At 36.8% G+C, this 26,973-nt stretch overlaps 1 protein-coding gene across 5 annotated transcripts in view; it reads left to right on the top strand.

Annotated features, from left to right (window-relative positions):
- VPS41 (VPS41 subunit of HOPS complex) overlaps positions 1–26,973 on the top strand; it is a 120,461-nt gene that overhangs the window by 51,060 nt on the left and 42,428 nt on the right. For all 5 annotated transcript variants that reach the window (XM_068201591.1, XM_068201607.1, XM_068201600.1 and 2 more), the window contains 7 exons: positions 1,825–1,887; positions 3,018–3,083; positions 13,684–13,803; positions 16,532–16,678; positions 17,868–17,934; positions 24,462–24,559; positions 26,753–26,882. In XM_068201591.1, coding sequence (XP_068057692.1) covers positions 1,825–1,887; positions 3,018–3,083; positions 13,684–13,803; positions 16,532–16,678; positions 17,868–17,934; positions 24,462–24,559; positions 26,753–26,882 — 691 coding nt within the window. The remainder of the gene's footprint in view (positions 1–1,824; positions 1,888–3,017; positions 3,084–13,683; positions 13,804–16,531; positions 16,679–17,867; positions 17,935–24,461; positions 24,560–26,752; positions 26,883–26,973) is intronic.

The raw sequence follows: 26,973 nt of genomic DNA, 5'->3' as shown, positions 1-26,973 counted from the left end.
TTTCTAATCTATTGGAGCAGTAGCTCAGTCCTACACAGTGCATACAGAAGTATTTTTAAAGTGTGTTGTTAGAGGCAGTATATTCGCTAATGAGTAATGGACTGAGCTGATAATGATGCTTAGGAGATGTATCCAGGAGACAAGCTTGAAAAGAAAATGAGGTGGTTGGAGATGTTTTTAACTTCACTGAGACTGCTGAACTTTGAGCCACTCTAAGGATCTCCTAGTTCCTTGCTGATGGCTTAGTTCCTGTTGTAGTTTCTCTGAAATGTAATATTTTTACTCTGTCTCTTGACTGTCTGCAGGAATTTTGGGTGTTCTTGGGCTCCAGGAATTTTGGGTGTTCTTGGGCTCTAAATTGATCTTTTTAGAGCAATTAAGCCTCACTTTTTGTGGCCCATTACTGATATTTACTGGCTTTATTCTTCAGGTCTTTCTCTAAAAGGATTTCTATTTTCTCGTTACTATTAGTTTTTTATTTTCCCCCTGAAGGAATCATGATGGAAAGAAAGAAATATGGTTAAAAGGTCTTTTAGAATTTTTGAGTCCAATGCTGAACATGCAGAGTAGAGTTACTGAAGGGATTACCTTTTCCAGAAAATTTTCCACAAAATAATGAGAGCCTATCTGAGAGCATTCTTAAGTAGAATTGCTGTCAGATACATTTCCTCACTGATCACTCCATGGGATGCTCTTTTTTCTCCCTTCCTCCAGTAGTGTCCATCCCTTCTTGGATGAGTTTGTTTCAACAACTTCTGACAGTGGGTGGAAACCTCTTAAAAGCATAATGAAAAAGCAAACAATTTATTATTCTTTCTGGAAAGCATAATTAGTAAATCAGTTACTAATTCCTGGCCATAAGTCTTCAGCCCCATTTTATTCCTAAATTCTGCAGGAACTGGGTGGTCAACTGTCTCATCTGAGAGTAATAAAAGGGAATATTGTTTATTGAATGAGGAGACATGAGTCCAAAAGAGGGTTTTACTTAAAATAATCTGGAGGTACCTTATTCTGTCGTCATATTATCTAATAATATTTCATCAACATTTGATATCTCTATACTTGTTCTGAACTAAAGACAAGGAAACATTTTTAAATTCTGTTAATTCTCTTGACAGTAGAAACTTTTTTTTTTAAATTCTTCTTCAGATGGATTGATTCTGATAGATATTATGATTGCCTACGGTTGTAACTCCTTTGCTGACTCTTAATATACTGATTCCTCAATATGAATGAGAAGGGAGGAATCTTCAGAGAAAGACATTTCCAGTGATCATGGAATAAAAAAATAGCACTGTATGCACTTGGGAGGAGGAGAGGATGCCTAGAAATATATGGAACTTGGATTTCAAGCTGGTTTTGCTTTATTGTCACAAATTTCTTTTCTTATGTAAACCCTGTATTTCTAGAAGGGGAAAAAAAATCCTGCCATTCTTTCTCAGAAAGGAATAATTTTTTAATTTATTTTCTCCTGAATGTTATTCTGTTGTTCTTACCATAGTTAGGTTGATATCTGTTAAACAGATTTGATCAGCCTAAAGCAAAAGGAACTTATTGTTTTTACTGTGATTGTAACAAAAAAAAAAAGGAGTAAAAATATTCATAAAAGTACTTCTGTACTGCTGTAAATATTAGAGATATGTCATAGTAGAAGACCAAGCCGTATCAATTGGCTCTGAATTGTTAATTGTGTCTTCCTTTAGGAAATAAGGTGTCACTGTTAGCATTCAAATTAATCTTCTAGTTATTAGGTTTTGACTTTCAGTTTTAATTGTTCAGTGTAAATTAGGTAAATATTTTTGGTTTTTCAATATACTTTTTCAGGTACAAGTCTTTGGATTATATTCAGCAGAAGAGTTTCATGAAATGTTTGACTGTCCTATTAAAGTAAGTGCTTGTTTTAATCTTTAGTAATTGTGGTGGTGTTGTCTTTAATAACAGAAAGGTCACATTCAATATAAATGAGAGATAGGAATACCACTTCCTTACAGTGTTATTCAAGTCACTAAGAAATAGTTTTCTATCTCAATATAAAAGCTTTTGATCTGGTTAGGTAGAAAGAAAGCCAATCCCTGTTTTGTATGAAGTATTATTGAGGTTTTCAAATACAAAAGGAAAGTGAAAGAGAAATTGTCCTGTTTCAGGTATTACCCATCTCAGCATATTTGTTTGTAGATTTGTGATACAAATTCTGAGGGTTCTGCTAAATGGGAGGTCAGTATTTTGCAACCAGTTCATATCCATTAAACCTGCCTCAAAATGAGGCAATGGGCAATGATATTGATGTACCCTATCTGAAGGAAGAAACTGAATTTAACTCTGCTTTAGAGAAGTGTGTCTGCCTGACTGTTAGAAAAAGGATGTCTACTAGTCATATGGGAAAATCTAGAAGTTTTTAACAATAAACATTTCTTGTAGGAGGAAAGGCGATGTGGGCAAATATTTGCATGTTGCGGCTTGGAGTCTTCCATGTTGCAGCTGTTCTTTAGGGTGTGGGGGAAAGGAATGAGATCATTAAGTTTTCACACCTGCCAGATGTGACTCACTTGCCTCATAGGGTCTTTACTGCTCATACAGCTCGATCTCCACACTTGACATTGTAACACATAAGGCAAAGAAACTGTGTAAGATGCTACACAATGTTGTCCTCTGACAGGGCTGAGGTATCTGTGCCCTTCAGGCAGGCCCCAGACAGATTTAATTGGGGTAACTCTTGCTCATAGCAGTCCTGTTCTGATTGGTCCTAATCCTGCAGCCAGCTATACAGAAAATTAGCTATTCAGTGTAACATGGCTCTCAGTGTTATGCTTGTCATGCAGCATATAATATGAAGAATTATCTTCTAAGAAAAACAACCAAGTTTCTGAAAAAACTAGGCTTTACTTCAGAGAAAGAACTCAGCTGTAATACTTGATAATTGACAAAGGGTTATCTAGTTTAAAAAGTGATGTGGTTCTTCATGCAAACTCTTATTTAAGCCACACTTCTCTTTTTCCCTCTTCCCCCACCATCCCCAGATTGTTGCTGTTCATCCTCAGTTTGTAAGATCCCACTTCAAACAATTTGTAACAGGAGGAAAAAAGGTAAGCATTCATAATGAACTTTGACTACCTTTAAATAGCCCTTTGATATAGCTCAGAAGCATATGTATGTGACTTCTAACACCTAGAACAAAAACTTCTGCTTTTTCCTTCTCTTTAAGCATTGTATTCTAAAGCATTGTTAATTAAAAGTGAATTCAACAGGAGAGAAAGTGCAATTTTTATGTTAAAAACATGTCGCAACAAGTTGAGTTTCAGAGTAGAAATACCATTCTGTCTAGATAGCCTGAAAAACAAGTAATTTAAATGTCCTGGGCCAGATTTTCTCCGTTTTAATTTGTTGAAGTTAGACCTTGAAACTGATCTTTTACAAAGCATGTTGATCTTGGGTTATCTGTGGGTGATTTTTTGGGGTGGGGTTTTGTTTGTTTGGTGTTTTATTTTAAGGAAATAAACCCAAATATCTTCATCAGCTCTTGTCCATGGTGAGGGTTTTTGTTGTTTTTTTTTAAATAAACTATGGGGAATTCTTGGTATAGTACAGCTCACCCCATTCCAAGCACTTATATCTCTAGGTAGTCTTCTGTTTGGATTCAGTTGGTGTTTTAAATGTGCATTAAGTGTCTTATTAGTGTAGGATACAATTCTGGCTTCCAGATTGCAGCTTTTTCCAGGTCCTACAAGTATCTTTTATCAGTTTGCGTATTTTCAGTCAAAATATGAAAAGTTGTATTTGGAGCAGTTTCTTGAATTCATGGAATTTTCTGTTGCCTTCTGTTAAGAATTAAGGTTGAACAATCCTCACAGATGCATCAAACCAAATGCCGTTGCTCTCTCTTACCAGCACGCAAAAACTACAGGCTTCTAGTGCTGAATACATCTTAATTTTCACCAACAGTTCAGTAATATGTTTCAAAGCATAGCTGTGCTTTATTTATTTAAGTGGCGTGTGTGCTTGACAGAGTTTTCTGGCTGGTAGAAGTTGGTGTTGTCCTTAAAATAATGCATAGTCAGTGTGTGTCTGTGTCAGCCACCAGTTTGTGAAGCTTTTTAGTGCTGATAAAAGGGGCATGTAAGGAGAGAAGCAAGGAATTAATAGAACAGGGCTCCGTCAGTTGGTAAAAGATCTTGCATTCACCTGATGCCGAACAGAAAAAAACATCAGGGAGTTAACACATTCTCTTTGGTTATCTTTGATTACTTGACAGGTTGTTTTATATTCTGTCCTCTGGGGAATGCTATACTCATTCTTAATACATTCATGCTTTGCTGAGGAACTTTCCTCCTCAGAAAAACTTTAATTGACATCTTAACATAAGGTATTTAGCATTGAAACAAATGTCACTTGACACCTGTAATTTGATTTTATTGGTACAGAAAACCAACAAATAAAGCCTCCAGCCTTGTAGTAGAAGCCTTTCCTCCAAAAGGAGCATATGTGTTTCTATAAAAGCAACAACAAAATGCCTTTTGAAAATTCAGGAAGCTAAATTCCACCTAGTAATAAAGGGCTTTTTTTTAACATTTACACCTCTCCTTAACCATAAAGCCAAGGCTTAGTATGGAGGCAGCAGGCAACAGGCAGCTAACACAAGAGTGAGGAGAAGCAGGCTGAAACATACAGCCTCAGGCTGTGGACCTCACCACTCTCTCCCTGTGTCTAGGGGATTGTGCGTACTTAAGCAAAGTTAAGCAACCAAAGTGAGCTCCTTCAGGGAGGGGGACAGGTCCTTCTGAGGCTCCTGAGGTCTGTGCACTTTTAGCCTTTGCATGTATACAGTGACTTCATCCCTGATAGCTGGCAGTGGTGGAAAGCGTGTTGCGTGTTGTCCTCATACACACCAAGGTAAGAGTAACAGTAAGAGCATCTTCATTTTGGAACAAAGGTAAATGAAAAGCTTTGCTTAAAGCTCTAATGCCTGATACATATACACATACATATATACATGATACATATTATGTTTCTTAATGCACCTCCTTGCCTGAGCTGCATTAAAAAACATAGTATGTATCATGTGAACACTTAATCCAAAGGCTTGCTGGGTCTGTTTTTGTTTTTGCTTTCTGGAAATGGTGACATAATGTATGTAAGCATTTTTAAAGTGGAGTGGGGTTTTTTGTTTGCTTTGCTATTATTTTTTTAGAAAAATATTCTTCATAACAATATTAAATGTGTAAAAAATACATTTTTCAGTTCAAAGATCCACTCAGGGCATCCTGGAAATGTTCAAGAGACAGAAGTGGGGAAAAGACCCTAGTGACATGCTTCAGGGATGCACAGTGCAGGTCCTCAGTTCCCTACACAGGTGGATGTCTGGAACTTGGGTGAATTGCTGTGTAGTGCTGGGATTTGCTACATCTAAGAAGCTCAGCCGGACCTAAAGCTGACTTAAGAGTAGTGCTCCCTGGAGTAACAGGGGTAATCATTGTGAATTGTTGTAAGCTTGACTCTACTGTGCATATCTTTATATGGTTGCTTAACTGTGCTTAAGTAGGCATATAGAGAAGCTTTTCTCTAAAACGTATTATGAACAAATTGTTCATAATAAAATAGTTCATAACTAATTACATTATTTGCTTATTAAAATATTAGTTTTTAAACGAAAATAACTTCCGTTAAACTTGAGATAATATTTTGTTGTGTTGGTAAAGCTTACTTCACCCATTTTCCTAAGTGAATTAATATTATCTGTGCCTAGAAATAAGACAGGTACGGTGGAAATTGGCACTATTGCAGTGAGAAGCAATAGGTGCATACTAAAAGGAGGTGCTTCCCTATTCCCTTCCTCATCTCTACAATTAACCACAGGGCCATTGTGCTGATTTGGCAGATGATGGTAACCCTGAATAATACTGTATATTGTAAATAATAGGGCATTTCTGTCCAGAGCAGACAATAGAGCTTCAGAGCAAGGGAAAAAACAAATACTGTGCTATTGAAGGCTGTAACCTTCTACCTTTTAAAAAGACTCTAATCTCAAAAAATAATAGGGTAAAAGCCAACTAAATGAGGGTGGTAAAGATGAAAACAAGGTGTTCTTGATTTAACTCTTAGAGTGCTGGTCTTTCCTAAAACATCAACTGAATAAATTTTTCTGTGGAGTCCAAGTATCTGTTACGTCATGAGGGTTAAGCAGACAGAACTAACAAAGAAAGAAGACTGAAGATTATTTCAGATGCAAAGTCAAGGTATCAGCTACCTTGACTTATGTAAAGATAACTTAAGGAGAGCAGGACAAGTTGAGATTCCTCTCTTGGCAGGGACATCATCCCTATTAACGTCAATAACTAGATATTAAGGTTTTTGTAGTGAAACTCTTAGGAGAGTGAGTCCTCTGAAGAGATTGAGTCACTCTGCTGGATGTGTGCTAATGAAGGGTTTTGTTGAGTCTTCTCTACCTAGCATGGTAGTGGGGACCCAGCACAAATTAAGCAAATGTATTCTGAAGTATAGAAGGAGAATATTCTGTAGCATAAAGGACTGGTTCTCCTCATTTGCCTAGGATATACATTTTGTATAATAAGTATTGATTTGCATATCCAATCTGAAACATTTTAAGGGCTACGGAACCAAAATAAAATTGCAGATTTACCCTGTGACTGTCAACAGTCTCATCTCTCTATATCTATCTGTGTCTATAGCTACATAATATATTAATGGGTTTTTTTATATATATTTGTTGGAAATATATATAAACACCTTTTTAATAATGTCTGTGTTTCTTTTGCTGCAGAAGATACACTATAAGAACTGGTTTTCAAATACAGATGTGTCTGATCATGTTTGTCTCATTTATCCTCCCAGAATTAACATTTAAACATATCAATGCTTATGTTTAAACATTAGACACTTTTTTCTTTTATAAAAGCAGAGAGAACTTAGTGTTACCTGGAGGAAATTTCTCATTTTAAAAAAACAAAAAACAAAAAACAAACAAAAAAATCTATTTTAGTGTCAGAACTCTGGACCCATGGTAGGTCTTGCCTTAAATGCAAAACAAGAAAATCTAAATTCCTTTCCACTCCAGGTGGAGCAACAATAAACACAGAGAAAGCATGGTGATTGCAAACAGTGCACAAGTGGGAAGAGAAAAGCATTGTTGAGGATCTGTGACTGCTGTTAGGGGTAGTGGAATTTGTATGTTAAAGTCAAGTCTGCCAAGGAATGTCTAAGATTTTTTTTTAATTGTTGCTTTTTAGTGTCAGCAGATGCACTTTGTATGGTGAGTAAGTAGATGACCTTACCTCTGAACCCTATGATATGTACTTCATAATAACTGAAGTACTTTGACAAATTATTAAATTGTCAGGATGCTGTTTGCAGCACAGACCATTTTTAGAAAGCAGATAGTCAGCTGTTTGGCATTATGTTGGGTAGAAGAGTACCAGACAAGAAAGGCAGATTGCTTTGTAAGCTATAAAATGTCACTCAGTAAATACTCAGAGGTCTGATTTGAGTGAAGAAGGAGTAAATACTGTGGCAATTTCTGTCCATGCATTGGATAATTTACCATAAGTAGGAAACAAACTGTAGCAGCAAGCAAACCATAATACTGCTTGTCTGTTATTTCCTTGCTGCAATGCATAATGCCCAGATATATCCCATATTATTGAGCAGATGAGACTTTGGTATGTAGCATGTCCTGTTTGCTTAATAAGCATATTTTTTTTGCTTACATTTCCTCTTTATGGGTATTTGGATAAGTGTTTCTTCTTTATCGCTAAAACAAAAATTCTCCTTGTGCTGTAATAAATTTGGTTTGTGTTAAGCAAATGGATCATAGTCGTATGTGCATGTAATCTATAGTTGTGTGTTTTACAAATGTCTGTGTAGAACTCTTTTTTCATTGCCTGAGGTGGCAAGTGAAGAGGATCTAAGTGTATGAAATGTGTCTCTCTGCCTGCAAGACGGCAGGATTTGCTTTTCGGGGTGTTAATTCTGTAGCTTTTTGTGAATAGGCAACAGCTGGAATGTGGCAGTTGAGTTATTAAAAGTGAAGCCTAATAAAAGTCCTGTGGCATTTGTTTGTATTAAACATCTCAAAATTTCTAGCTTCTCTGACCATGAACTACAGCAGTAGCTCCTGTTTAATTTCTCACTGCTGCCATCACATACCTCCCGATGCTGCTGTGTGCCTCTGCCTCCTTGCTTGATTTCCCTTGACTGCACTTGCTGCCCTCCTCTCTGTTCACACCCCAGCTCCCTACACAACATTTTATGACGAAATCTTGAAAGCTCATCTTCAGCTGAAAGCTTCAGGCTTACATTATTCTCTGCCTTGTTTGAGCTCATTCAAGTCCCTTTGTCTGTTTCAAATACAAAGTATAATTTTTTATTGTTTTCCTAGGGATGAACTATTAAACAGTAAGTCTTCTTGCGGTATGCTGTTCTGTGTTACTCTTTGGTATATGTTAATCTTGGCTGTGCCTGTAAATATTTGTTTTATGCTGAAAACAATAAATAGCTGTAGTGATCACTTGTAACCATGGAAATAGCATTTTAGATTTTTGTGGTCTTGCCTCACTGAGGTGACAGTGGTGACAAAGGCACCAAAATACAGGACAAATGCCAAAGGTAAGCTCATCTTCACACTTAGACAAAGAACAGGACAAGGAAATTACAGGGACTTTTTTCCTAATTTTCATTTTCGGAAATAAAAACTGATCCAAGAGTTCTGTAGTAGGGAACGGAAAAGTGGCTCTTCAGTTACAAATTGAAGACTTAAGCCTTTTTTTCTTCACTTCACTAAAACTTCTTCAAATCTTTACACATAAGGCGCTGTGTTGAAACAAAGTAATGATGCTAGGCATCATTAAAAGTGTGTTTCCTTTGACATTTCTGTGAGAACAGACATCTTTTATTTCAGTATATTGAAACTAGTAATTGGTAGTGAGAATAAATTAAATTGAATTACTTCACCACGTTGATCCCTCCAAAGTTGCAATCATTCACCTCTTTGTTCAGAGAATTGGGAATTCCTGTACATAGTTTAAGACCAGGATTACATGTAATTAGTGTTAATGCTAATTGCATGACAGGCTCCATTAAGTCCATCTATTCTCTTTTGTGAATGCGCTCTAAAATAGAGTTTTGAGCTCTTTTTGGTGTAGATTAATCTCCTGTTAGTGAAAGATATGGAGAAATGTATTCAGTAATCCAAAATATGTATTCATGTATTCACTAATCCACCTCTTTTTTAAAACCAAAGTGTCCTGCTCCATCCTCTTGTCTCAAACATTTCAGTGTGTCATTTTTCTTAATGATCTGGTGGGCAATCATAAGCAGTTAAGAAGACTCGCAAAATAATTAATGAGCTAACAGAAGATTGCAATGTGCTGTGAAACAGTGTGGGTGGGGACCTTGAAGCTAAAGGTTATTTTATTTTAGGTGTATTGTCAAATTGCAGTGTATGCAAGATACACTGGAAGAGTGTTCTAAGCACAACTGTACTGTATGTAACAAAGGACTAGAAAGTTTTATGAGAGCAAATGAAAAACAGGGAGAACAAACTCTCTTGCAGAGAAGCCAAGAAAGTGGGATTTTGGCTGCTGTTGAAATCTAAGTACTGTGAACGCTGACTACCATAATATAGGATTTCTGGCAAATAAAGTCTGAAAATATTTTTCCCCTACCAAAAAGTGAGGGAGGTGGTAGGTAGAGTTCCTCCAGAAACCGTAAATTTCTTTTGACAAGTCTTTTGTCGCTTTAAATTACCTGTTAGTATGATCAACATTTCAATGTGGAGACAGAAAGGAAGACTAAGAAAAAAATTATGCTGCTTATTTTGAGAGAGATGCTTTCAGTAGACAAAAGTTCCAAAACACTTGGAAAAGTTCTGTGTTCACAAATTCAATTTCCAGGTGTCATTGCTCTGAGAAATAATAAATAAATCACAGTATGTATATCAACAGCACACAGATAATTGCACTGAAGATATTTTAGTTAAACACGTTTTGAGATTGCTTTCTTTTTTTAAGTGACAGTGTAAAGTACCCTTTGGCATCAGTGTTTGACCTGTTTCAGTTGCTGATCTGAAGAGGGGAATGATAGGGTGTTTCAGTGATTCAATTTCCATCCTTATTTTAGGTGATACCAGGCTGTTGTCTTGTACTGCCTTGATCTGAAAGTTTGTGTTCTTAGGGTTGAGCGTAGATGGAAGCGAGATTTTTCAAATTATCTTCTCTGTTCACCAGTTCTTTCTCAGATCACTTACTTTTCCTTGCAGCTTGTTACTCAGAGTCACAAAAAAGCATGATGTTCACAAACCATGAATAACAAAAAAGATGCAAAGTGTCATACCAAGTTTGCTCTGGATTTTGAGTATAAAAAATTAAATTTAAATCACAATTCAGTCACAAGCAGAAAAAATTCCAAGTACAATTAATATAATTGACATCAGCTAGGTTTAACCTTTCACATCATCCACATCAGTTTTCGGAGCTTTGTCCAGTAAGTCTCAATGCAAATAGCATGTATTTTGCTGCTGTCTTTATTGGGTGGTATTGAAAGAATCATCCAAGCAGCAGTTGTTCTTCTCTCCAACTTCTCCGTAGGAAAAAAGTAATTTTCAAGTCTGGATAATCAGCACTTAGTTTTTAATAGCATCTTTAGCATCTGAGTGGAGATCATTCATTTGGGCTGTGGGCTGCTCCTGTGCTTAACAACTACCTACTAGTCTTCTAATGGAAATCCCTCCATATAGCACTGACTTGTGGGTGTAGATGTTACACTGCTTTCAGTGGCTTGCCCTGGTAGCTGTAAAATAACATGTTCTGTGAGAGTTACTCAGTAGCTTTTTCATATGTGGGAAAAAAAATCTGTGCTGTCTAAAAGTTTGGCCTTCATTTGACCTATGTGAAGGACACAAAATCACTTTGCTTGAATTAAAAGTTTGATGTCTGCAGTATAATTCACACAAAAATTTCTCAATAGACTACCCTACCTAGTGCTTGCTTTAAACTCTTGGAGAAAATACTTGTCTTCTGGTGCCATCTGGTGGCTTTAGGGGACAGGCAGTCTGATAATTGCCGTTAAAATCTTGTATTTTGTTTAAAGATCGTATTTTAAACAACTAGTGTCTTAACATTTGATGTATTTATCCAAATACAAGTGGTGGGAAACCATATATAAAAACATGCATACAGCTGGATCTTAGACAGGAAATATTAGCAAGAAGAGTACTCCATTTGCATTTTAGCATGGTAGAAATCCTTGCAGACAGCTATTTCACATCTTCCAATGTGAGGTGTGAGCTCGGGTTCAGGCTGGGCATATGATTGTATGTGGGTGTCGTGGTTTGACATGGAAGTGAATTTTTTCAGGAAGTTGGGTCAAACCAATTAGTGGTCAGGTTTGGATATTGGCACATGGAGTGGCCACTGAAGGTATGGACATGCCTCTGAGAACACAGGGGATTAAAAGCAAGAACTCCCAGGGGAGTGCCTCTTTGGTTCCAGTCAGAGTGCTGTGCAGACTTCTCTTGCCCAACCATGGGCTGGCTGGGGGAGGGGAAGCCATGTGGCCTGGTCGAGGTGAGCCAAGGGGGCTGAAACACTGGAACCAAGCCAGCTCCTGTAGATAGATAGGTGGAGAGAAGCGGACATGTCTTTGTTCCCTCCCCCCTCCACCAGAGGGAAGAGACAGAGAGTCCGATGGCACCTGTAAATTTGCCGTCAGAGAAGAAGGAGAAGGGGAGGGAAGATGCCCAGTGGGGAAGTTGGAATTCTGAGCAGAGATTTCAGCTGTCCAGGGAGTCTGAACTTTTAACCCTTTCCTGAGAAATAAAGGCTTTGTAAAATATTACTCCTCCTTGATTTGAAGTAGAAGAGAGACAGTCTGGGATCTGGGATGCTGGAAGAGGAAATTTTTGGGTGGAAGGAGATGATGGAGTGGCTTGTGGCTGGACTTTTCTTGCTAGCCATAGACTAAACCAAATTCTCCTGCAACAGAGACTGCATTTTAGGGGGATGCAGTGGTGAACCAAAGAGACCTGCTTCAGCAACTGCCAGCACAGGAATGGAGAGAACAGAGAAAAGCTGAGGAGGGAATGGCGACGCCCTCTGTCTTCAGGAAGAAGATGATCTCGGTTCTTGGACCCTCAGCCCCAGGGGGAAAATGGGGAGGGACTGTAGTCCCAAGAGGAGATGCTGAACTGTTGTCTCTTTTAGTCCGTGGCAAAGCATCCTTAAAGGAGCCCTATGAGCAGTCTGTCCATGCATGGTGGTGAGAGCACTGTGACATGGAAAGGAGAGTGTCACCATGGCAGATTTTCTCCGGGTGGTTGTCATGTGTGACATGGAAACACAAGGGTGGCAATTGTGTTTCCTGGTGGAGTCTGTGGTGCAAGAGAGACCTCTCTTTCCTTTGAGGGACTGAGTATTGATTATCTGAACAGTAGCAACTTGATCAGGAATCCTGGGTGGTGTCTCACTGTGGTTTTGTTTAGAAGTTGGTTGGGAGGAGGAGGAGTGTTTTGGAGGGTCTTCATCCTGGATTTAGTGTCTGTGTTTTTTATAGCAGTAGTAGTTTAATAAAGTTTTTCCTTTGTTATTAAGCTTGGGCCTGTTCTGCTCTGTTCCTGATCACATCTCACAGCAATTATTTGGGAAGGTGCATTTTCATGGGGGCGCTGACATTGTGCCAGTGTCAAACCATGGCAGTGGGTGTACTCATGCAAAAGTTAGCAGGAGTGGTACCTTAGAGTATGATCTCAGTAGATGCTTCAGCTTCTTACTTAGGTATCCCTCCAAGTCTGCACTTCTCTCAGAATGACTCCCTGTAATCCTATTAAATAACTTAATGAGACATACAGAATCAGAATGTTCTGATTTGGAAGGGACCCACAAGGATCATTGAGTCCAGCTCTTAAGTGAATGGATCGAACCTGCAACCTTGGCATTATTAGCACCATGCTTCAACCAACTGATATGGGCTGTCTTTCTGTGCAGAATTTCTGCATGTAGTTGGGTTTTTCTTTGCTGCTGAAAAGCATCTCATAACATCTCTTATGCTTTTAGATATTCTAAAATACCTTCCTTAGTTGCAGAACTTGAGATTACCAGTCACAAAGGTTTTACAATCAGAAGCACTTGTGGTATAGTACAGTTTGCAGATGTGGGACTAAACCACAGCATCTCTAGACCCCTGTGGAAGGCTGTATAGTTCCATGTGGAGCCAAGCAGAAGGTCACAGGCTTGGGGATCTTTTAATTTTCTTTGACTACCTGTTTTTTTGGAGGGAAGGAACCTATAACAAGATCCGTGGATGTCGAGATCAGTGAGGTAACCTGATTTCTTTAACAATTTTCTGAAATGTTGTCACTAATGCTGTAGACTTAGGTTCTGAAATACCTTAATTTCTTTATCACTAAAAGGTAAATAATTATACTGTTCTTTGCAGAAACTTGATGAAAGGCCTTCTTATTAATATTTTTAAAATTTAACAGGAATTCTGTAATATACAAGATGCTTGATGTAAATATATTATAGCAAAATGTTTGATTGTTTTTGCTTTTGTTTTCTGATAGGTATGTATTTTTCATTGCTCTTAAATCCAGAGTAAGAGATAATGAAGAAAAAATAACTTCCATATCTGCATACCGTACTGTGTCAAAGAAATATTTATTGTTGCACTTCTTCATAGTTGCTGTTATATGAAAGAGGTTGGATGAATAGATGGAAGCCTTCAGTTTTACATGAAGGGGAAGGAAATATAAGAAATATAAAATGGAGAGGGCACTTAATTGCTTGGGCTAATAATATGGTAAGTATTTTTCACCTCCATTACATGTACAAAAATATCTCTGTGTTACACTGATTATTGAAATTTTTCAATGCTAATTGCCAGAATATTTAGTTGAAAAACTGTGAATTTGTAGAATTGTGTATATAAGGCATTGAAGGATAGTGGTTTATATGTGATTTATTTCTAGAAATTTCTTCTGTTGTTTTCTGCAGGTTAGTCAGGATTCTCCAATATGATTGCCACTTCTGAAGAAATTAGGAAAGTAGCTCTACATTCTACTGTGGTGGTCACTAATGTACACAATTATTAATTAGAATTTTGATTAGTGCAATTTATTGAAGCAAATTGAAGAAGTAATGCCTGTGTAATTCTTTATATAAATAATAGAACATCTCCATTCCTTTCCACTCCCTGAAAAAAAAATAAACTGTCTGGATTTTGTAATTTGTACTGAAATGACATTGTCATATGCACTTTCAATGTTGCAGATTATAAAAAAAATACAGTAATAATTTCTCATTTTGTTAGGCTACTAGAAAAAAGTTAGACGAAAATAGGCTCCTTTTGTTCTAAGTGTAATTTTAAAGGAAGCCATTGCATTCATTCTGAGTTTTACATTTCACCTATCAGTGTATATCTAATTGATGGGTCAAGCTCTATGTTTTGCAGCTTAGCAGTGAGAGATATGTTTTTAATGTGTATCATGTCTAAATTCCAAAGTATTTTTTAAATGTGATGAAACTACATCTGAAACACTAGCTTTTTTTTCTATCGTTTTTCCATCATAAAGGGAGGCTTTTATTAAAATATTTTAAAGCCATTGTTCTTTTTTATATTTCAAAACCAGTTTGCTATGAAATTGTTAAAGGTGGACCTTTGTTTATTTGCTTCCCTTTGATAACTCCATTCAAATAGAAGCTTCATTGAGGGCTTGGCTGACATAACACTTGGTTATTTGAAGGTTTTGTTCTTTTCAGATCCATACAATTAAAATACATATTCTAGGTATCTGCTGGGATGGATAGGACAAGAGCTATCCCTAGAGATGATGTGCCACAACAGAACGCAGAGTACTAATAAAACATTGAGAGCCATCTGTCAGAGACAAAAAGCCATGGTCAGGGCCTATCATTCAAAGAAAAATGAAATGACACTTGCCCTCCAAAAGAATAATATATTTGGTTATTGCCCTTTCTGTTCCCCTTTAACTTTTCAAACTCCATTCTCTAGCAAGGTTTTGTGTTACACTTTTTTTTTTCCCCAATCAGAGAAAATGTTTATAGCCTTGCTTCTTACTGTGTGTGTATGGCTACCTTGTTTTTATATTTAGGCAAGGTCTAATTTTGCTTTTCAGATACATAGCTAACCTGTGTTTTCTGCTATGCCCTCTTCTTCTTCTTCCTCCATGGCTAGTAGTGCAAGTTTTACAAACTGAGACATCTGAAGGACAAATCCTTAGAGGCATTTGGCTGCTGGACTCCCATTTGGACAGGTTTTAGCTCCTGCATGATGGGAAGTTGACTGTGGATGTCCTTTCAATTCATTATGCAAATAGCATACCTGTTAGAGGAGAAGCTAAAAGCTCAAGCATTCTCACACCATTCAAGGAGTTACATACACACCACCCCACACTTTAATTTCAAGGACTGGAGTCCTTTTTCAGTGGGCAGCTCCAAAAAGCCAACAGGGGCCCTTTTGATTCCTTGCTCACTTGTTGTGCACCTGCTCACAGGCAGAGCATGGGAGATTACATAGCAACAACTAAAACATCAGTGAGTCATCAACATTATTCTTACAGTAAATCTATAATTCAGCACTGTACCAACTACTATAAAGAAAATGAATAATTAATTACCAGCCAAAAGCATATCTAGATGTAAGTTCAGAGCTTACCACCCAAGACTTCAAAAAAAATCCAGCTATTTATGCTAAGCAAGTAAACCTAAGCAAGCAACGTACTATATAACACAATACTATAACTCTAAATAACTTACTCTTATGTAAAACTTATTATAGTAAACAACTGTCTCTCAACACTTACAACCAAAGAAAATCCTACACTATTAGTTTGAAAGCTACTTCAAACAGGAGCTGGTCTATCCCATATAAGATTTGCTGCCATGTAGAAAAACAGAAGGTGTGGTATGGGTTACTGAAAATCATCCTTGGAGACAAAGTAGTAAGATTTAAGTCTTTCTGGTTTTTAACTTCTTGTTCTATTAGTTTAGGAGATTTCCTGAGGAGGGAGTAAAAAAATCACAGCATACAAAACCAAGCATTGTTTAAATATGCTTGGTTTTCTCTTTTAATGTAAGGGTTGAAATGCATATCTTGAGACTGAATTCATTTATCTTAATGAGCTGTTGCTTTTCTTTTTCCAAGGTGGAAATTTCTGTGTCTCTACAGGGACTGTTGTGAAAAAGCTGGGATTCTTTTTATTTCTCCAGGAGTAGCACCAGCCCAATAAGCCAAACTGGTTCATGACTGGAATTGCTAGTCTGTCACTCATTCACTTATAATGTCTTTATTTGGCATGTGAATTTAAAACATCTAAATTACTCTGATCCCTTTACTCCTTTTGTCACCTCCTGGGTTAGATGGGTTTTGTATCAACAGTTTTTTCTGGTGGCACACTCAGCCCTGCTCTGAAATTTATGCTATAAACTGCTCTGACTGCCTTAGCATACAAAATGGTGAGTAGGAGTTTGTCATACTGAATAAAGTTCTCTTGTTTTTAAACTTTCAGGGCGTGAAGATACTTGACATGATCTCCAAGCAAAGAATTACCAATGTGCCTCGAGATGACATAAGCCTTCGCCCAGATATGTATCCCTGCAGCCTTTGCTGGAAGGATAATTTAACGCTGATTATTGGCTGGGGAAATTCAGTAAAGGTACAATTACCTGTCTTTGTAATAAATGCTTGCTGTTATCACAGACAAACAGAGGATTGTTTCTGAAAAGTAAAGACAATCGAAAAAAATAGAATTTGGTTTGACCAGTTTTCAGAACTCTTGCTACCTTAGGAATGTCATTGGACTGACCCTCATGAGGAGGAGGAGTGATAGGCAGCCAGTGGCAGACAGATCTCTGTGTGAGAGCATGCAGTGATTGTAATCCTCAGGGACATTTTACTCCTTGGAGAGATTTCATCTTTTGAAAGCTTTTAGTGTGCTGTTGAATTAATTTCTGTGGATTAGCATTAAGGAAGAACAATTTACCGTGAGGTATTTTTTGAGGGGATTGATTTGGGGGCTGAGGAGGTTACATCTCTTAAAACAGCCACAGGATTTTGGTCAACCATGGGGGAAACATGGATGGGTGTAAGGACAGACTGCTTAGGGTTTTGTTATCTTTCAACAAGAAACTGGCATTTCAAACTTGTGTGATGCAGACTGATTATCATTTGCTCAGACCAGCACACTACATGAGTTTGTTACAAACCTGTTAGCTGTTTTCTAATAACAGACTGCTGCATCACTGCTCAGTGGGAAATTAAAAGTGCCAGATAGGAATGGATGGAAAGGGAGGGTGGAGTGAGGTAGGTGACATGTAAAAAGCTTTTGGAGCGTTAAGCTTAGAGTTTTATAAATGAGGAGGTTTGTCCTAAGTTTGGCATCTGTCTTCCCCCTTCTATTTGCCTGTGCTTCACAACATTTGGTTATTTGTATTTCTTTGTATGTACATACTCGCCTGTTGTAACTGGGAGGAGTAATAGCAAACTTACTGAATAAGAATCAGATATCTTGAAAGGTAATGAGACACAAAGTGTGAGAAGACACCAAAACCAAATTCATAAATAAATGCTTCTTCGAAGAAACCATAATGGGCATGTATTTTCACATTTCTTTTATGTGGTCCTCTTCTCTCCAGCATATTTATAAGGCTGTGAACTACAGCCACTTCTTTCCTGTGTGGTTTTCTTTACTGATGCATCATTACTGTTTCACAACTTGTGTTTTCCAAAATAAAGAAATACATGTCCGAGAATTTCCAGAAATTGCCTTTCTTATTGAGGCAAAGTTAGTGTTATTTTAGGAATTACAGCTTCCTTTTTGTAACAATTCAAATCTCCTTTCCTAGATTTGCTCAGTAAAAGAACGGCATGCCAGTGAAATGCGTGACCTACCAAACCGCTATGTGGAAATAGGTATGGTTGTATGAATTCGCTCCTTTCCAAAAAGCTTTAAAAGTCTTCTACATTCTAGCCAAAACAAAACTGTTACACTTTGGAGGCAGCATGTAGTTGTAACATAAATGTCTCCTCATTTTTAGTTGCTGAGGTTGTCATAATGCCCTCTTGCCTAGGTGTGAGGGTTTTTTTCTGGAGAACCTTAAGTTCTGTGATCATCTAATATCAGAGATACTTGTGTGAACAGTGGATGCCTTAACTTTCCCTTCATACAGATTCCTTTAGAGAACTTGAGTTTTCATCTTGGTTAAATGATTGATGGTGAATGTCGCAGTAAAGAGAAAATAGATACTACTTTATTTGATTATATGTTGTTTGACTACACTACTCATAACATTTTTCTCTTTTTTTTTTCCCCCATAAAAATCTCTGGTGTAGTGCTAGGAAATTGATTTTAATTAATTTTTGTTTCCTTTCTTGGCTTCTGAATTTTATATTTTTGTTTGCCTTCTTATTTTTCTAGCTAACCTGATGTGAATAAATTTTTATTATTACTGATTATTGGAAAAGTTCTTGGCAAAGTAAAATGGAATTCAAAGAAAATTTGGAAGGGAAGTGGGGATGTAAACAAAAGTCACACCTGTCCCTAGAACTGTCTGCTGGGGAAAAGAAGTATCTAGGAACAGATAGTGCTGGGAAGATAAACAGGCCCTCTGACTCTGCAGACCACAGTGGGCAACAGTTTGTAGGCTTTGATGGTCCCTTGACTGTAGTAACTTGAGATTGTAGATAGGGTGTTCAAGCAAGATCCTGAATCATGTCAGTTTGGAATGGTATATGGCATACATGTGTGTATGCCCTGTTTTCTGATTTCAGGATAGGACTGTTCTAAAATAGCTTCTGAAAATCATCTAGGAGACTTGTTAAGCTCTGCAGGGAGTCTGAATACTGAGAGATTGGTGATTGTCTGAGAATTAACTGAGACCTGAAAGCTATTTGTTGTTTAGGATCACATAGTGCAAACAGACTATTTAACTGCAGAATTCTAGGATATTCACAATAATTTTATCAAGGAAAAGTTTGGTCATGAGTTTTAGCCTCAGATCTTGTATATAATATTTTCTGTACCTGTAAGTAGCTTTTAGAAAAAAACTAAATGGGTTTGGTCACATACTGACAAGTAAACAGAGGTAGCTTCTATTTCAGCTGTAATGTGCTTGTATGGATGGTGCTAGTATTAGGTGACTGTCTATTGGAACTTGATTAAAAAACATAAAAAGTTGTCACTGGGCTATTTAGGTGCAGACATGAAGGATAAAGATTTACGTGGAAGTAACTTTTTCATCTTAAAATTTCTGGCCTGTGGTTTTCTCTGTAGTATAGAGGACTGGTATTTTATCTCACTTCACCTGTTAATGATGTGCTTGAGATTTTATTTTCTGTTTTCAAGTCAAAGCACTGAAATTGCTCTGCTAAATGCCATCCACAGCACTCTAGAACGTGGGTGGATTGGGACGGAAAAGAGACATTGTTTGTTCATGTCTCGGTATAAATTAATAGTCTTTCATATAGTTATATTGAAAGTCTTCTTGACTGCAGTATATCATGCCATAACATCTATTTCAATTTTATTTCATCATTACTTTTCAAAGGTATAGCTGGAAAGTCTGATCTTATATCAGACCTGCAACCAGTGTAGTTTTTTTTTGCAAGACCACTAATATCCAAAGTGGATGCATAAGCTGATATATTTGTATAAAGTAAAGAATTTATACAAGGCAAGAATATAATCCTTCAATGCAAGGACAACTGAGTATCTTGCAGATATTTTGACTCATAAGATCTTGTCAACAAAAGGGAAAGCAAAACCCTTAAAACAGTATTACTTTTGTCATGTTTAGAGGTATGGTGTTTTTTAATTTTTTTTCTTCCCGCTTTTACAATTTTTCACCTGGAAGGAAAACCAGAAGTGGAACAGGAAACTTCATAGTTGCTTCTTTGGTTATCAGGGTGATACAAATTGAGTCTCTTATAAAACAGTGTCCTGTTGTGTCAACAGTTTCAGGTTTATGCTGTTTTAAAGCCATTCTGAGGGCCTCTGAGTTCCATGGTGGTGTCATAGAAAACTGTGATGGCATTAGTAGATAATAAGTGTTTCTTCAGTACTTTGCAGTCCAGTGAATAAGGAAACAGTATTTCCTGCATTGCAATTTATGTGCACAGGATCCTGTTTAACAAAGTACCTTCTCATCTTCTGTTTCTGTCTCAAGAATTAGCTATACTTACTCTAAGGTGGGAAATAATTACAGTATCTGCTGTGATGCTAAACCCCACAATGTATGAAAGTTACACCACTGAACTGTTCTAGCTGTTTTATCTTAAAGAAGATAATGCTGTGATTATCTGTAATAAAAAATAGATTAATTATACAGGTCTCATGCACTGAGATCCATGTGGCATTGCTAATTTAATTTACATCTTTCAGTATATTAGTGGTGCTTTTCTTCAGTAATCTTGCAATTGTTTTTGCTACAGTTCATTACCTCTGTGAGTCTTCATTCAGTGTCAAAGATAAACTCCAAGTGAGTATTTCTATTTAGGTTTAAACATATGTTAGCTGAGCAGATCCTATCAGTTTAGCTCTGTCAGCAACTGCTGTGAAGTAGTGTATTGATTAGAAAGTATTGGTATTGAATTACAGGCTTAACGTGGACTAAATGCCATTGTGATCCTTCTTAAAGAGTGCTTGACCTCTGTGCTCACTCCTGAAGCATGCACAAAAGCTGTAATGCTGCACAGCTTCTGGTCTGAACAGAGAACCCTTCCTCAACTGGAATCCATGAGAAGGCTCCTTGCTAAATAACTATTTAGACTTTCCAGTTAATATAATGCATTTTCAAAGGAAAATAGGTAATCTTGGCCTTGTCAGGATTTTATATACTTTTATGGAGAAGTACTTTATCTCTGCCTCAGTTACTCAGGTTGTTAATGATAGCAGAAAATAGAGATTAACACCAGAAGTATGTAAAAGACTTCAAGTTTATTAGAGAATTTATATTCAATTTATTTTTGTCTAGATTTTATCTGAGGAATCTCAGCTTAATTCCCGGTACCAGGCAGGCAGCAATGTCTCTTGAATACTTATCTCCCTTTCCATTCTACCAAATTTCCCACAAAGCAGATTTCTGCTTTAAAAATTACATTTTTCAAGGCTATGCTTGTAACAACACATCTGTGTGTTTTACTCAGGAGTAGCTTCACACCTGCATGGCAAGTTAGCGTCATGCTTTGAGATTGCACATTTCAATCTGAATACATGGGAATATTGAATATTTATTTTTTTTGTTTGTAAAGTGAGATGAATGGGGTCTAATGTACTGCCATATTTCTCTTTATGTAGACGGAATGTAAGGCTTAATTGATGAATGTGACAATCAAGAAATTTAGTTCATAGGGTGATTTATGCAAACATTTCATTGAAACAAGTCTGCTATATGCTGAGAAGCCAAAAAAAAGAAGAAAAAAACCCAAAACTAGTTATATAGTTGATTCTGCTTAGAATTTTGTTCATCTGTTTTGCCACAAGCCAATCCTATAATTTATAAATTGCTTCATAAAATGAGTCAAAATTCTTCAAGATTTTGACTCCTTTGTCATCAAACCTCATAATTTCTAAGCCCCAAAATTCTTCAAGACTGAATATTTTTCCTGTTGGTTAATCTTGATTCAATGGAAAAAACGTTTTTAAGAAAATTGGCTTTGTAGCTTAAGTGATACTTATGTGGGGCCTTTTCTTGTCCTCTAGTTGGAACTGAATTCACATACTGTTGGGAAAAGAAAAAAGTTATATTTTACGTCAAGTGCAACTCCATGCACAAGATAATATCTAATCAAATCATGCCATTTTGTATTCTGTTTTGGTTTGCATAAATTACCTAGCTCACAAAAAACATCTGCAAAATTTGTATTCATTGTTATAGGTCACAGTGCATCATACCCTTAAGAGTTCTCAATATGGTATCTCCACCACCAGTGCTTTTAGGTGAAATCAGAGGTAAAACCCTCTGACTGTAACCAAAGTTTTACTCTTCAAAATCTGCTGTGATAAAGCAGGGGCTACTTTTAGAGGTTTGACTGAACAATATAGACTCCTTTTAGTTTCAGTATGTTGCATATGTGTGGATCTTTAAATCCCAGAGAAAGTGGCTTTATACAGTTTAGGTAAATATTGTAGCATATATAGTTTCATTTCTGTATTTCATACATTTCATTTAATGAGCAGCAAAAAAAATATTTACAGGTTTCTTCATTTTGCTTCCAGGTAATTTATTTGACATCAGTACATAGATGCTGAACATGTAGTAGATCCACTGTCAGCCTATCTTCTGTCTTCTCTTATGACAGGCATAAACATGTATGACACATGGCCATACCTCAGTCATTTCTATTTACTTCACTACTACATTTGTTTTAATTATTTTGGATCCTTTTCAAATTAACAGCATTCCTGTATTGCCTTTATGTTGGATTTCTTTTCCTCCTTGATCACAACACAGTGTCCAGAGAGAAAGTCAATTTAACCTATTGTTCTGTGCAGCTGTAACTTCCATCTTCTTTTTTCAGTAAGACTTTTTTGATTAGCAGCATCAAAGGTTTTTGTCAGGTCAAGAAGCACTGTCTATGCCAGTTATTCTTTGTTCAAGGCTGTAGCTGCAGAGCTAGAGCATTGTGTTTCAACAACGCCTCTTGAGAAAGATGAGCTAAGAGAAAGCTGATAGTGAAACCAAGGAAACTATATTCTACTCAAAAACAAAACTTGAAGTGGTAATTTTTACTTGTTTGTTTATTTGTGTTTCACAGATCAGTACTTCTGCTTGATCTTAAATACACCATTACACTGGGCATTACAAGCATTTTCACTGGCAAAAGGGACTTAAGTTCTAGTATAAGACAAAGAAACACATGGATTTTAAAGCTGTTTCTATAATCATTATAAATTATAATTCACCTTGCTGTTTTCCTCTTCAAATACAAACCACAGTATTTTATATGCCTTTGAGAGCCTTCTCCTGGCCCTTCTAGAAAGCTGAATTTAAAGTTTCTTTGATAGTAATATGGATTTCACTTTGTTTCTTATTTTCCATGTTTTTTTCTCCTGCCTTCTATATTAATTTAAAATGCTAAATACTAGATTTTAAACTGAGAATAAGGTATGTAGTTGGTTTTGAACTGATTTGTTTAAAATCATCACTGAGAGCAATATGTGATACAGTCAAAGTAATCTCATCAGTCTTGTAGGCTAGAAAAAGATAATTATGTACATGGTTACACATTTGAACCTCTTCGCTGTGAATGGATTGAGTGCTCTACCCTTGTGCTGTAGTGTGGTCCTTCAGTGATGCCAAAGTATCAGCAGTCATTGAAAGAAAAACAGTGCTTGGTTATTCGTTGAGAGGCAGGTGTCAAATATATACTCTGTTTCATTGTATTTTTTCTCCTTTTGTGGGAGGAGAATTATTTCTCCTATTCCTTCTTATTATCTTAGCTAAAAAAATCAGCTTTAGTTTTGATGTCATTATGCTGTATCTTCTGTTTGCCTCGCTAGTAAATTTTAGTAAATATATATATATATATATTAGTAATGTAATATCCTAAACAGTAAGGAAGGAAACTATTTGTTTCTTATGTATGCTTAGATTCTCCTAAAACCATGTTTTGGAGAAAATAATGAAGTATCTGATGCTTTTTTAAAGGCTTATAGTTACAAGGTTTGCTAATTGTAAACACTTGGATGATTCTTGTTTTTGTCCCCATGAGAGAGGAGCTCGCAAAAAGTGGTGCATTGTAAATCCAGCAGAATAAAAACAAAGAGCTGTTTCTATGGCAGAGGTCTCATTTATTAAGTCTTTTAGTAAATACAGTTCAGCACTCTATTTTTCTTTCTCTTTCTTGAAATAATCTCATGTAATTATCTCGATTTCAAGACCAATTTCAGAAAATTATGTTTTCATTTTTATGAACAAGATACTATTAACTGTGTTTTCCTTGTAATGAGTGTATCTGTAAATTATTCTGTGATGTTTAAAGTGATGATAAATAAATAATGATCTTAGTGTTTTACTATATACCAATAGATGTAGCAGGTGCAATTCTTTTATGGCCATATGAACATGCAGTGAATATGCAAACTAATGAAGTTGTACTACTAATTGCTTGTTTTATTGAGTTTGATTTTTGTTTTGCTTCCTTTTTCAATGTAATTACTGAAAATCAGACTGCACCTTCATTTCAAATGTTTCTTCTCTAACATATCCTGGAGTACAAACATTTCCTTTTGCAAGCTTTAATGTAATTTAATTTGTTAAATGTAGATCTTCATCTGATCCAACTGGGAGATCTCTGGGTTTGTTATATGTGTTGAGTCTTCAGTTCTCTGAAGTGGTGCTGTATGCTGTTGATTGTCTCTGAAAATCAGTGAGTTTTTCTTAGGTAGTAGTTCATACACGTTCATGTTTTTAAGTCTGTTTTTCTTTCCTGTATTTCAGTTTTCCAATTTGACACCGAATTCTACATCAGTGGACTTGCACCTCTCTGTGACCAGCTTGTTATACTTTCATATGTAAAGGAGATCTCCGAAAAAACGGTATTTTTTTTTATCTCAGAGTTTCTTCACAACATTAATTTGGCCTGTGAGTTGGGCCTTAAACTAGTCATACAAATATGATTATCTGAGAAAAAATTTGTAGTCTGCTGGTAGTAAATAGTGCTTGAAATGTCTCTGATCCATAAAACAAGGTCAGTGGAGGTGACATTGAAGACTAATGTGCTTCCCTTTCAGGAATCATGTTTGGGTTCCTTTTTTCCTTGCAGAATGCAGAGAAGGTCTCTAGCTAGTCCTTCTTTCTCCTTTTTCCTTCCTTTCTTCCCCCACCTCCCCGCCCTTCTCTCCTTTTCTCTCTTTCTTCCTGATGTTTCTGCACTAGAAGAAATAACGAATCTTTTTTGGCCGTAAGAGGAGCTTGCTGACACTGCATAAAAGTGACTGTGGGGTGGAATTAATGATTGTGAGCGAGTGGCGTCATTGTCTCCTGTTCTTCTAAGATCTTTAGTTGCGTACACCCAGATCCACGTGTGGAGAGGTAGAAATTAGAATTCACATCAGCCATTTTTACTGTGCATGGACAAATGTCTGTCTCCAACATTGATTTCATATTGCCAAATAAAAGGCAATGCAGTGGAGGAAATCCTTGAAGCTGCAGTGTGAGGATGGCAGATGCTCTTGATCATCTCTTTGATAAGCATGTCTGTGTTAGACAATCATCACCATAGTAACCTTAAGAAACTGGGTGCACAAGTTGCTAGGCAATGAAATGCTCTAGGTTCAAACAAATGCATGAGCCTTCTGAAATCAGTGGGGTTAGCTTCTACTTCTACTTCAGGATGTCAGATTATTATTTATTTATTTATATTAAGGATAAAAATAATGTCAGAGCGATGTTTCCCAAAAGAGACAGCACAGTGTGGGAGAGTCAGTGAAAGACAAGAAAGCAGACAAATGGGATAAGGAAGGGGGAGGAAGAGGTGGGTTGAAATGCCAGGGAGCAAAGAAATTGGAATGCCACTGTTAATGAAAAAGTAGTAAGGAAAGGAGCTAGTGTAAACGAGGTAGTGACTGCTAAAGGTTAAAGTCATTTTAATTGCTTTAGGAAAGAAAGATGAAAAGGGAATTTCAGGTGATATAATGGTAATTGAACATAGGAAAAAGTTTTTCTCATGTATTTGCCTTTAATTAGCCTTTTAAACAAACTCCAAATGCTGGACTTCACTAACTTCTCAGTTCTCTGAGTAGCTGTAGAAGGAACAGAAGTACAATTGTACAGTTGCAAGGAAAACTTGTCTTCCTACACTTGATTTCACAGCTTGCAAATGACAGCATCTTACTTATTACAAATTAGATCACAATTGAACTTGCTTTGAAAGTTTTTTTGTCTTGGATATTTTTTTCCTGGAACATTTAAATTGAGAAAAGACCCAAGTGGTGCTACTAATGGGTAGGTTAGAGCTGTTTAAATCCACTTTCTATATGTTCTTGCTCTTTTATTCTATATTTTGCTGTAATTCACAGCCTGAAGTAGAAAATATAGGATTGTCTTGGACCTTGACTCAATTAAAAATGCAGCTATTTGAAGACAGCAGTTTCACTTGGACAGAATGTGAAAATCCATTATGTCATCTTACCATAACCACCTACATTGCACTTGAAAGTTCATTTTACTCTGAGTTCATCAGAACAGCAAAGGTTTTGTATTATTCTCAGATTAATTTTTCCCTGCTGCTGCTGGTTGCCTAAAATAAAACACCAGCTTAAAAAAAAAAAAAAATTAATACCAGAATACTAGGCTCACAGAGCTCTGTCCTTCAGGGCATGAGCCTAGCTGGGTCTGTTCTGTTGCTTGTTGAATGAAGCAATTGATAGTCATCTGTGATAGCCCTGAAAATTTCTGTGACCACAAGCAGAAAAGTAGTGAGCAAACTCAGGGTAGGATTGGACCTATGTCTTATCCATACCTCCTCCTCCAGACTGATCTCCTTCAAGGAAAGCAATCAAAGAGTAACTTGGATTACTTGGAGTAACTTTCCTTTGAGTTCCAGATGCAATTACTCTGTGGAGCACAGCTTTGCAACTTGTATGATTTGCAGCTGAGTAGCCAGTGCAAAGTACTGAATCTTTATGAATGTTTGCAGCTGTTGAATTTCAGCCTTGTTTGTAGATGACCACCAGTTGGTATTGCTAAGGTAAATCATGTAGGAAGTGACTAAGGTGTCATTTTTCTAGGAAGTGGAGTGTTGTGCAAGGCCTAGACTCGATATTGTACAACCCCTGCCTGAGTCCTGTGAAGAGATCTCTTCTGATGCACTAACAGTACGTGGATTTCAGGAAAATGAATGTCGTGATTATCATTTAGGTAGGTGTTCTCAATATTGTTGTGTTTTGTTTTCATACCTTGCTTAAAAACAGATTTGAGTGTACTTAGCCTTGATTTTCATTTTTATGTC

Source organism: Anomalospiza imberbis, chromosome 1 (assembly GCF_031753505.1).
Source record: "Anomalospiza imberbis isolate Cuckoo-Finch-1a 21T00152 chromosome 1, ASM3175350v1, whole genome shotgun sequence".
Classification (NCBI taxonomy): Eukaryota; Metazoa; Chordata; class Aves; order Passeriformes; family Viduidae; genus Anomalospiza; species Anomalospiza imberbis.
The sequence above is the reverse complement of the archived record's forward strand: the minus strand, read 5'-3'. Positions and strand labels throughout refer to the sequence as shown.